The sequence below is a fragment of the Temnothorax nylanderi genome, unplaced genomic scaffold, assembly GCF_030848795.1.
Source record: "Temnothorax nylanderi isolate EJ_2023f unplaced genomic scaffold, tnyl_v1.0 TNYL_tig0007_pilon, whole genome shotgun sequence".
Lineage (NCBI taxonomy): Eukaryota > Metazoa > Arthropoda > Insecta > Hymenoptera > Formicidae > Temnothorax > Temnothorax nylanderi.
In genome coordinates, this window is record NW_027249069.1 from 1883243 (window position 1) to 1896134 (window position 12892).

Consider the following 12892-nt stretch of genomic DNA (forward strand, 5'->3'; position numbering starts at 1 on the left):
ATATTAAACGTATGGAGGAAGGTGAAAATTCATGCGAGGAACACATGCCGCTTTTATTAATCGTTCAACACTTTTATTATTGGCAGAATACTTTTTCTCTTTCTCTCTGTACATGATATATGATGTTGTAATGTCACTCAACGATGATCATTACGAACATGTTCAATGAGGCTTGAGATACATCGCATTCTCTCGATACGTGTCGCAGGCAGCAACGGCAGTCGTACGAAAGATCGGAGAATTTCGTAAATTTCACATTTTTCAGAAGATAACCAGGCCGATTTCAATCGATGCGACGTGTCATTAATTTTCGTAATTTAAAGCATGACGTTTCGATGGAGAGATATATTGCTCCAACTTGAAAACAGCGACCTATAACTAAAGAAACTGTTACATAACAATTTATTATACGCGATACTTTACAATATTATATTAATGTAATAACTGTGTCGCTACTTTCAAGATACGGCAGCTATTTTTTTTTGTATTAACTGTAGATTGACATTTCCTATTCTATAACTTTTACTTTCTTGTTTTTTTGCAATAGAATTTTATCCGATCATTCGGCAACTACGGTATTTTTTTTTCGCTCGGAGAAGATCGCGAAATTAATGTTCGAGCGATTCCCGCTAATTGATCGCGATGACTGTTCTATATACAGTTTTTAATGCAATAAATAATTGCGGAACATTTATATTTTTATTGCGATACACACGATCGTCGTAGTTACCCCGAAAACATAACAAACCGCAGTTGTCGCGCAACGACGACGTTTCCAATCGCTTACAACCGATTGTTATTTGCGACATATATCAAAGAAGTACGAGGCGAATCGTCTCAACAACAAGAACTCCACGTTTCTTCCGATTGTCTGGGCTGTCCCGGACGAGAGATTGAATAAAAGTCAATCTCGAAACGACGAAGGAGACGAAAGAGAGCTCTTCTTGGAAGTAAATCTCTCACTATCGGATTCACATATGAAATCAGTTGCGAAAGCGCGTAAATAAACATATCCGTCGTTGTAGAATGATTAGGAAACATAAAAAACAGCATCGATGCACCTATAAGGATATTTCAATCGCGATCTTATTCTATTACTGTCTTTCCTATACGCAAGGATCTGTCTAAGATAAAATCTGAATAAAATTCTTTCCACGATAAAATATGAACTGTAAGCGGATACGGTTACAGCTTTTTCCCCGATTAACGCAACCGACTTTTCATGCAAATCTGATAACAAAAAGTTTATCTTGTTCTAATTATTCTATAACAGGGAAGAAGGGAGTCGCGGACAATCGCAGGACGATCCGTTTGATGTCAGGTGGAAAGATTGTAAATTAACGAAGATCACACGCGTGATTTCAGTGTTAATTATGTCGCAGAAGAATTAACACACTGGCGAACCGTGATTTATATTAATTTATAATCTGTGACAATTGCCAGAATTAAAATCGTTTCTTCTATATCCACGTTATGATTTTTCTCCCTTTCTTCCCTATCTTTATTCCCCCTCGTTTCCAATCTTATCGGTACCATCACGTCCGTCACGGTTGTTGCCACATTTGCGCTCTAATAATAATTATTAGCGGTATTATTTGTAACAACGGGTCGGTAATGTACGTACTAACAATAACTATAATAATAATAGTAATAGTAAGTGATGATAAAATGGTATCCCAGTAAGCGCAAACTGTCCGCAGTGTGTGGGAGCAGATTGATAACAAATTCGATCAGAAATCGCTGGCAAATTGGCATCACCCGCGTCTGCTCGTTAAGCTCGTATTTTGCCGACTAATGTCCATTTCAATCAATGCAGATTAACTTTGATCTCGGTTTAACTTACTTTTTATTTTCTTTCTAATGCTTAGAACTAGAAGAAGATAAAAGATAAATTAAACCAAGAAAAAGTTAATCTATGTACATTGGTAGAAAATAGAAATGGACATAAACCTGCTGACATAATTCGACAGCAAGAAACCAAGCGGAAACCTGTCGAACGCAGATTTTCTGCTTCAATTCCGTCTGCGTCAAGTTGTGCAGAAAACGTGTCAACATCCACTTGATTTCGACCATCAATCTCCCGTCGTATTTTATTGACAAATATCGCTATAATTCCGCCAACGAGCATTGTATACGCCAGATGCTGTATCGAATTTATATAATCTTTTTGCCGACAAAATTTGTAACAGAGAACTTCGCAAAATCTGTTCTTAACAGACTTGGCTGACTAGGGTAGTTAATAGTGACCATATCGATGGCGATAACAGGTGGTAACAGCAGCGTTAGGGATGATCACTTTGCAGGGCTGGTAGAGTGACATAATTTATATTGATCAAGCGCACCTACTTCGTCTAATTTCTCTCCCTCTCTTTCTTTTGTAAATTCCATTATATGTTATTGCTCGTTCGTTACATTTGCCGGCACGTTGCTGCATGTTGCCATCATTATTACTATTATTATTAGCATCAGTATTATAGAGGATGTTCGATTATTGCAGTTTAGGCGCATACACATGGCAGTTGCTACATAACGCCTTCTTAAAAATATCATGAGTAGGTTCTGAGTTGTGAAAAGAAATGGCTTTCGACGAATTTTCCTGGTGAAAAAAAATCTCAATATTTTTAACAATTTTTTTTATATTTTATTTTATAAAGATTTCTAAAAAAATATCTAAAACTTTTTCAGATTTTATAAACTTTTTTTGGAAATTATACAACGAGAAGTCTTAGAATATTTCAGAATTCACGTAATTCATGTTACAGAAGATTGCACACTTTCCAAATAATATTCCAATTCGTATAAAAGAACCTGATAAATTTTTTAAAAAGTTATAAATTTTATATAGAAGTCCTGAAAAATATTGTATGAGAAATTCTAAGAAGAATTTTCACCAAGATTATCTCGACTTAATGATACTTAACATAAGTTTCCAAAAATCGTGAGAAAAACGTAACACCTCATTGAAAGAGAGCTTCAGTTTCCGACCTGGACCGCCGTTCACCACGACGCGCTTATCACCGAACATCCTGTATTTACCGAACACTTATCACCGAACGCCTCTCCCTTCAACAACGAATTATTGAGGGCCGGTTTTTTTTTCCAACGTCGGTTTCAACTGATCCCTGGGTCTATATTAGCGGCGAAACATGCACGCGTTCTAAAACGAGACAGAGAAGACTTTGGTTGGTAAATTATCGGACACTCCAAGGTGCAACTACCGACCCTAATTGAGCTATCGAGTTTAGCGTTACGCTCAATTAATTATTGCACAGACAGACGCGCAAACATGCCAAGCATTCGAAGAAACGCATACCGAACGGCGATTATTGTACGCTCAGGTGACTCAGGCTTAAACTACATTTATTGCAAGGTTCCGCGAAACACGGAATAATCGTGGACGCGACGGCGGACCTTCGATTCTTACAGCATCTAAATTGCGAGGTCTCTCCCGGCATATCGATATATTATACCTATCCCCGTTCTTTACACAGCTCGTCTTATACGTAGAATCGTTTAAAGAAGCGGTACGTCGTATCCGTTCAGATTACGTTCAGTTTAGTTCGGAAAACTCGATATGATGTGATGATCAATTGAATAGAGATATCAAGTGAATCGAGAGAGCTTCAGATGAACGTAACAATTTTCCAATAAATTAGCGATCATAATCTCTCGATAAAACAATTGTTTGTCGACGATGTTAAACTTTTACATCATCGTGATTTCTTGCTTCCTACTAAATTTAAAATAATCATTAATTTTGTCATTTGAATAAATTATAATATCTAGTTATGCAATTTGTATGTACATTATTATTATACATTATACATTAAATTATAATTCTAAGTATAAATTGATAATAATTTAATCGGACGTTTCACAAACGTTTTACGTAACAGAAAAAACTATGTTATATAATTATATCACGATTGAATTACGATGCGCGATAAATAATACCGAAGTAGACCGAATGGATGCGACGTGGATACGTCTCGTGTTATATCTTATATCCCGTTCCGTTTCGCGAACGCTATGTGTGTCGTTGCACCTCTAGAAATAAGCATATGCCCGTCGATCTCGCGTGCAATTCCATTTAGGCTTCCGACAACAAAATATATTATTTATGTTACTTTTTACTTCGCGTGCGTATACGTCGTAATTAATGCGTACACACATACCGGGCAGGCACAGACTCATGCACAGACACGCAAATCAGTGTTCAGCGGGTAGCAGGCGCGGGGTGCGAAAACGTGTTATCGCGATGCCGCTACTTTGCATTTTACTTGTTACCGTGTGAGACTCTCTTTTTTTTTTACTAATCATAAATTCTCTCGTGAGATATCTGCCTCCCCTGCTGCGCCCTTCTCACCCTCGATATTCACGCTCGTCGCGCGATAAGATATTCGGCTCGTTCCCGTTTACGAAAGTAGGCGAATCGATAGGAATCGATGGGAATGCGTTCTGCAGAGATTCACGATTTCCTCAATCTTCTTCTCGCGAGAGAACTGCGAGACCTCGCAGTTCGCATTTAAGAGATCGCATTAACGTTGCTGGAGAATTAATTTTTTAATGTACATTGAGAGGATAATTCGAACACGTTTAGAACAATTAGAGAGGGATCAGTAAATTGGTTGCAGAAAGAATTCTTAATCGATTCCTCTTAATCTACCTGTGCAAAAAATATCCTCTGTCCGACAGCCGATTTGAACCCGAATTGCGCGACGAGCGCGATACCGGCGTAACACGAGAGGTGATCGATTTTGAAATCTTTATTTCTTTCTTTTTCGCAGAGGCCGTCGTATCGTTTTTGCGTTTTCTCTCATTTTTTTTTCTTTTTTTTCCGCAGAGATATGTATACTACTGAAGTGTCGCCCTCGCGCATCTGGCAGTTATCACCGTTACGCTACGTTAATTAATCTGGCTATGTTACGGACCGTTCGCAGTCAAAGACACCGTCGGGGAAGGAGTCAATCTAAAATCTCTTCGTTAATAATGAAAATTCGTAACTATCTACGAGAAAATCACGAAGCGTGCGTCGTCTTTCATCCCTCGTCGCGTCATCAAGGCTTTCGTGCAGGATACAAACGCGCGAGAAATCCGGAGGGAGTCTTCGAAACTCACGTCGCGAAACCAATACAATCTTGAGTCGGATTCGTTGTACAATATCGGATATCCGGCTACTTCGGGACAAGAGGAGGGAAAAAATTCGATCGCTCGGGGTGCGAGGTTTTTTTTTCGTTAGCGACGTGGAGATGATTGACGCGTCTCTATCATTGTCCGGCGCGGTTTAATTAGGCCGAAAGCCGGTAATTACGATACTGAAAGTCGGAACATCCTTTTCCTTCGGCCTTTCGCGATCTTCTCTTTGTGATCGGGGAAATCCATAGAGGGAAATTGACGATAACGATCGACAGAGAAGGTCGATTGCGAGTCCTGGGATACGAACGGTCCGTGGCGGCGCGACGACGGGCCGGAGGGGGAAAGGGATAGATTCTGAGGGATCCTCGGGGTGCGACTCGAACGAGACTAGGCAGAATTAGGTCGTCGAGAGGGAGATACGGAGCGGCGCGGTCGGGCACGATAGGAGCAGGCTCGGTGTCGCCAGCACGGCAGTCAGGAGGGACGCCAGTGGCAGTAGGGACGGCGTGCGGAGACTCTCGACGGAGTTACACAGATCACCGGTGCACGAGCAGTATAGCGCGCGCACATCGTGGGTGCCGCTCCTCTTAAGGCACTCGCCGTTGTCCTTCTCGTCCGTGATGTAGCCGCAGCTGCGGACGACCCTCACCTTGCCGTACACTGCAACAGTAACGGGGATCAGTATCGACCTGAACCCTCTACTTGAACCCCCTCGCCGCTTATGTTTATTTCTACCAATGCAAATTAATTTTAATCTTGATTCAACTTACTTTTCATCTTCTTATAGTTCTAAAAGTCAGAAAGAGATAAAAAGGAAATTGAACCAAGATTAAAATTAATCTGCATTGATAGAAATGGACATTAGGGATTTAGAATTGTTTAGAGATGTAAGATAAACTTAGATTAAACTTTAAATCTAAGATAGACTTTAAACGTGCGATCGCTTATGTTTTGAACTTGTTCTTTGCCGCTCAATGATAGAGGAATTCTTTAGATTTAGAGTCGACTAATTCCGAATGAAAAAGCTCATGTATAAATAATTGATGATTTCCGTTCAATTGCATTAACGAATTGTTAGAGTTATATTAGTTATAACATTAAAGTGATATTATTGCAACGCTATTACGTATATTATCTACAAAACGTAATGTGACCGTAGGATGTCACAAGTTTGTGAGATGAAAGCGCGTCAAACTTGTTGATATTATTGCAACCGATATAAATGGCATTTAATTAAATAACGACGAATCGAATTTTTTAAAACATACGGCGAATCGTTACGGTTGCGAGCTGCTATTTGGAAAATTAATAATTCTAAATTAATTAAATGTGGAATTAAATTAAATGGAGGACTGATAAGCGCGGACTACTTTGACAAATATGAAACTTTCGAAATTTCTGTTGAAGCTTAATTTATCAAATGTACGTGCTATAGAAACAAGCGAGGTTTCACCTTTTTGACTGATTTTTCGGCAAAGAGTAGGCTCTAAGTAACTGAGATGCTCCAGACGAGGCTGAAAGCTGCAGTTCACAGTCCCCAAACTGTACGAATCGAACGGGTCGCCACATCTGGGGTCGTACTCGCTGTTGCATTGATAACATATTATCGCTTCACCTGAAATCAAAAGAAAAAAGAAATCGATCACCACTTGCATTCGCCTCGGATTCGAATTAAGATCGAGCAAAATCGTCTCCCCTAAATCCCTAAAGGTATCTGTGATACTTTAACTGTGATACTGCAACGCGACTTAAACGGAGGCGACACGTTTATATGAAAGATCGCGGTGTGAGGATTACGGTCCAGCTAAAATCTTCTCCCTCCCTTTGTGTTTTATGAATACTTTAAGGCTCGTATTTCAGAGAGCAGAGATCTCGCCGACGAAATCAACGGACGTCAGCCGCGATGAGGATCAAATCCGGCGGGGGAGGAAAAGGTCTGGTTCACGTCTCGCCCTTCTGTGACGTAACATTGGCACGCGCGTCCCGGTGCGCATCCCACGGCTATACCGGAACCAGGCTGATACGGCGCCAGCTGATATCGAACAGCGGGGCAAGACGCACGCGAAGACCTCTACCACTCAGCTGTCCCTCGCGGATCGATACGAAGAATCCGAATTCTTGCAACCGGATACGGAATCAGGCGATTGGGAACAAATATATAAGTAACGAATTCATACCACTTCACCACCGCCGCTATATTAACATTGAACGACGTGAACTTCACTATCAATTCGCTTCGCACACGACCTTCGCTCGAGCTATCCTCTCTTCTTCTTTATGCATCTCTTTTCTATTTTACTATATTACTGTGCTATTTCCGTGTTGTACCTTTTTTTAGATCAACGCATTCTAAAACAAAGTAGGATATTATTATGTGTTGCTACTTAACTTCCTGTTATTTCAACAAATCTTTGTACTCTGGATAATACATAAAAATTTATGTAAAAGAAATTTTCTTATGTTCTAAATATTCTTATAAATAAAATCGAACGCGTGCATGTCGAAAAGTTTCATTACGGTGAATAAAACTCTGATACTTAAATATATGAAAGCAGTATCTCGTCAAACTTTAGAAGAGAACCAAATTTCATTGAAACCAAATTCACAGTTGGATTATTCTACGGATTTCATCGACAACAGATAATTTGAGTGAATCTATATGGTTTATTTCGTTTGCATTATGCAATTGCATTTGCCCGCGAAATAAGGACAAATTCGGATAAATGGTCGTTATTTGACAAAAGTTTATTCGTCGTTAACGAAACTGGACATACATCACTTATGCATGCATTTTCTTACAAAATATAGAAACGCGCGCGCGAAATAATAAGATAAATATGAATATCAATGAAGATATTGGATAGATAAATAAGTAAAAGTCTGCTGATTAAAACTTCGCCATTATTTTCTCGAGATAAACAAATTAGCTTTTCATCAGAAATAGTAAAACAAACGTTTCAACTTTCTGGATCTAAAGTTCTCTTTAGATCCCACGACATAGAGATAGATAATGCTGTATAATTAGAGAAATGAAATGTATTTTTAAAAGAAAAGAGAAAGGATATAAAGGAAAATAGAGTAAAAATAGGGAAAAAAGGAATAATGCCATCGTGATAAGAAAAGCGAGATAAACAAAAACTGTATCGAGAGTACACAGGGCAAAGCAGAGGGGCGTGAAGGGGGCGGTAAGTGAGAGGAAAGGGGGGTCGGAGAAGGAGAAAGTGGGTCGCTCGATAGCCCTCGCGACGGTCTGCCTGTCGTAGGCGCGCTACCCTAAATTTCAACAAATTGTCGGATATAGCACATTCATCGGATTCATCCGCGATATCTCGTGTAAATACCGGGATTGCCGATGCCATCGTTAATTTCGTATCGGCAATTACTTCGATCGGGTGGAGGGAGACCGCGTAACTCTCGCGCTGAGCGCGTTAACGATCGACTCTCTGACTCGGTGTGCGAAAACGTGGTCTATCATCTAGGCCTCTAGGGTCCGTCACAGCGCGATCGCTGCAGAAATCCGGAAGCGACGAAATCCCGCGTCGAGACCGTTATCGTCGTCCTGATCGAGTTACGTCATTTTCGTCCGAATACTTTCATGTTTCACCTTTGCGCCGCTGAAAGTTACGTCATACCGCAAGCAGACAATCATCCCGACGCAGGAAGATAACGACATCGCGTCTCCGATCGTGCTCAGACGCGGAGGGAAACGAATATCTATATTGTGGTCGTTTCCCCGATTCGACTTTTCCGCCGTCGAAGCGTCGCCGGATGTGTATCGACAAACGTCGACGGAGGGAAAAGCTCGTTCGAAGTTCGCCCGATTCACACCATCATCGGCAACGCGATTTTAACGCGAAACCAGGTCGCGTCTGGCGAGAACTTAATTCTGGAAAAAAAAAGAAGACCGTTTGATTCTTAATTAAACGAACAATCGAGCGCTATAAATAATGCAATAAATTAGAACAAATATATGCAAAATTTCCGGAGATGCTTAGCGCAAGATATGCGACGTGTCGTCTTGTCGTAATAATTTTTTATAATTCTGCACAAATGCAATTTTATCAAGTTCCATATCGTCCTAAAATAATCTATTTTCAACAAAATTGTGGATATACGATCAAATAAGATTTAACGAGATTATTTTGTAATCTCGCTAAAGCCGCGACAAACAGACAATTTCTTTTCTTAATTCGTCTTTGAGCGATATCGATTGAGATGATCATTCCATGAATACCCATGGGTAAATTCGACATTCCCGACAAGCGGAGTTATCGCGATATTTTTCTAGCACGGTATAATAGGATTCGATTTGACAATCGCGCGTACGCTCATCTTCGCGGCCCGAAGAACCACAAGTGCTACCGTTGTAGGAATTCGCCGACCAGTATTCTTGCTAACGATAATACCCGCGTATGACCGCCAACAATGCTAAATATCGCTGTCTTCTTGCGAAATCCGTGGAAGGATGCGAAAAAGGGCTGACTGAAGGAGGAAACGAGTTGTTTCCTTCCAATCCACCCTGAAAAATAGATGAATTAAAAGGGCTTGGGAGACATTTCTCTAAAATTGAACGAGAGAAAGTGTCTCGAAGTATCTAAATTTTAAGGGGTTTATCAATGATGTAGGAGATTCTTTTCTTGATTCCCGATTGCTTCTTGTAAACGTTAAAATAAACGGATGTAAAAAGATATAAAAAGAAATTGAAACCAATCTCAAATTTCGAACATTAAGAATTTAGAACGTCGCGATAAGTTCATTTTAAATGACCTAATTTTTTATCCGTGTGCACTAGCAGGGTATCTCAATGTACCCGAGAAGAGTACTGTCACAGCTCGAAAAATTTTAATTTCGAGTTAAGTCCATAAAAAGTATGCATAAAATGTTATCTACGTGCTATAATAGCGTCACAAATCTAAATCCGTTGCAAGGAACGGAAGTGTTGTTATTTTTTTAATCTAATCTAAACCGGTTATGTTGCAATTTCCTGAACGAATAATATATCAAGTTTATTGATAAGTAAACCACAGATCTGTTCAAGAAACAGTATAAGTTCATTATAATAAAATATCGTAAATAATTTTGCGTTAATTATATCACAATTAAAAAAAATTGAATTAAATTTGTTTTTCTCTCTTCAAAAAATTGCGAAATTTTGAATTGTAACAGTATTGTTCTCGGGGTTCGCATATAAAGATAATATATTTTGTATATTCATTCATGAGAAATTGTCTGCAAGTTGCAACAACTAGATCTGTCTGCACAGTCATAAATAAATAATATAAAATATAACTCTTGCTTGCTCGAGACACACGTAACAAAATTTAAATAAAATATCGCAAATACATATCGTTACGTCGATTACGCGCGTCGCAAAGAGAATTTCTCTAAAATATTAGTAAAAAGACAGAGAAATCCTGCGAGAGTCTTACAAGATTTGAATTATTCAAGATTAGAAGATTAGAATTTCGAAGATTGCGGAACTTCTTAAACCGTATGTAACACGTTTTTACTTTCACGCGCATACATTCCTAGAATATTGAACAAATCTACAAAATCTCGAGATACTGTTTCACGGACGACATGAAACTTAAGGGGGGAAAAAAAGATGATTTAATGTCGCATCGAGATTAACTCGGATCACGAAGGATTAAACATCTTCTAAACTTTCGTGTGCTTGTCTGGGCTTTTACAACCACCCCCGACGAGACGTCTCCGTCTGGGCGGCTCATTTACGGCGGTAACTTTCCCTGCCATCGCCTCTGCATTGCGCCCGTGATGTATACGACTCCTTTCCTCACTCCTTTCCTGAATAAAGTGCACGAGGTCGTATTATCGATCGTTCCTATACGCTTTCGGACGAGGCAATGTTCAAAAGTGGCAATTGAGTCCGATTTATATCAAGTATGTTGAATTAAGTTCGTGCGAGAAGGACGAACTTAACGGGGGGCTTCTACTTGAGCCTCTCGCTCAATTTTCCCACTGAAAGTTCCAAGTGCCCGTCGAAATCCTGTACATTCCCCTGGGAAACATTAAACTTCTCTCTGTATACGTTTATCGAACAATCTCCTGTATTTTCCCGGAAAGTACCGCATTGATGGAAACTAACGCGAGTTAGACGATGTAGAACCGTCGTAAGGACGTCAGTTTATCATATATGTATAAGCGGTTTTAAACTGCCTTTCAAACTTCTTTCAGCGCTATTCCGGAAAGTGAAATCCAATTTCTGTGAAAATTCAATAATTTCTGTAAACGAGATAACTACAAGAGAGACCTATCTTTAAAAGAACGTGCTTAAAGCACTTATTTATTTTACTCAGTATTAAAGCTGTATCGATTGCTAATGCAATTATAATAGCTTTCAGATATAAAATATTTCTTATAATAGTTATCAATATTTTGTAAAACGAAGTAAAAGCATGTAAAAATATCAAATGCATTTCTCAAAGTGGGAGTTTCTGTCTCTCGATAAGTTAGCTCTTTTCCCAGTCCCAAATGAGAATCGTCACTCGTGTCATTTTATCATCAATACCTACATCAATACCTCATATTTATCGTAAAGAATCGGGCGTGCAAAATAATAAAAATAGGAAGGATCGCTCTCTCGCAACCGCGTGCGAAATTTCGGTCTTTCGATTGTCGCGGGATCGAGGCCCTCGCCGCTCCAATCGAGCGTGTTCCGCGAACGGGTGATCGATCGCTGTTCCCGGGAGAGCCTCTGTTTCCGCGAACGGAACCGCCGGACGATTGCCGAGCTTCGATCGGCACTCACCGCGATCGAAAGTGGCCGCCAGGACGACGAAGACGAGGCCGATGATCGGCGCGGCTCGGTACGCGATCATGATCGTCGCGATCGCCGGACCATGTGCTCGTGGCTCGTGCCCGGGGGGTGTCTAATCGCGTCGCACGATAGGTGCTCCCGTCGCCGTCGCCGTCGTCGCCGTCGCCGGGGAAAGGATTGGACAGCGTGCGAGTGTACGCGTTCGCCTCTCGCCGTCGTCGTCGTCGTCGTCCTCGTCGTCGCCGTCGTCCTCGTCGTCGTCGTTGCCGCCGTCGCCGCCTCCCGCGTCAAGCGGCCGGGATGAGAGCGCCGACACTCGTTCCCTTCAGGGACGGTGATCCGGTTCGCGCGCCGCGTTCGCCACCTCACCCGGACGCATAGCAACCGACTGACGCGCGTTACGCGACCGAGTCACCGAGTTTCCCTCGGCACTCTATATCCTCACGCTATGCGGCAGATCCACCCCCTCCTCGAACTCCCCCGCGATGCGCTCGCCGCCGTACTGTGCCGCGCCGATGCATTCGTCGATGGTGCACGCGCCGTTTTCCTTTCCTCGTCGCCTTCCAAACGACCTCACGTTGCCACTCGGGGGTGCTCGGGGGTGCGCACCCCCGAGCGTGCGATCACTCGGGCGATCCTCCTCTCCGCATCGACATTATTAAAAATGCTACGGATTCGCCGCGATACACTTTCGTTCGACCCCTTGAAGTCTCGTGTTGAGAAGATAGATTCGTGATACAGTTAAAGACACAATAAGAATCAATTCGGAACATCTAAAAAATATTGTATTGGTATAATTATAAATTCCATAATTTTTGTAATTAATTAAGCAGTGTAAAGGATTAGTAGAAATATTTTTAAAGAGAACACGGCGCCTCCGGTTTAAATAAAGTTAAAAAAATATATCCTATTTAAAAAATATTATCCCGTGCGTGTTCTTTCACGGCTCGTTACCGAATATTTTAATTTTAGTTAGTT

The 12892-nt window shown here is 40.9% G+C and overlaps 1 protein-coding gene across 1 annotated transcript; it reads right to left on the minus strand.

The window, feature by feature from the left end:
• Positions 1–51: 51 nt before the first annotated feature.
• LOC139781567 (UPAR/Ly6 domain-containing protein crok) lies at positions 52–12415 on the minus strand. Its single transcript, XM_071720410.1, has 3 exons — positions 11906–12415; positions 6590–6751; positions 52–5796 (listed from the first exon to the last, which is right to left on the minus strand). Exons 1-3 carry the CDS (start codon positions 11973–11975, stop codon positions 5534–5536), a joined length of 495 nt encoding a protein of 164 aa, XP_071576511.1. The 5' UTR covers positions 11976–12415; the 3' UTR covers positions 52–5533.
• Positions 12416–12892: the final 477 nt, after the last annotated feature.

Coding starts and splice junctions, on each gene's coding strand:
- LOC139781567 (XM_071720410.1), bottom strand. CDS start 11,975: ATGATCGCGTACCGAGCCGCGCCGATCATCGGCCTCGTCTTCGTCGTC. Junction 6,752..11,905: donor GGCGGCCACTTTCGATCGCG/GTGAGTGCCGAT, acceptor TTTTGATTTCAG/GTGAAGCGATAATATGTTAT. Junction 5,797..6,589: donor CCGAAAAATCAGTCAAAAAG/GTGAAACCTCGC, acceptor TTACTGTTGCAG/TGTACGGCAAGGTGAGGGTC.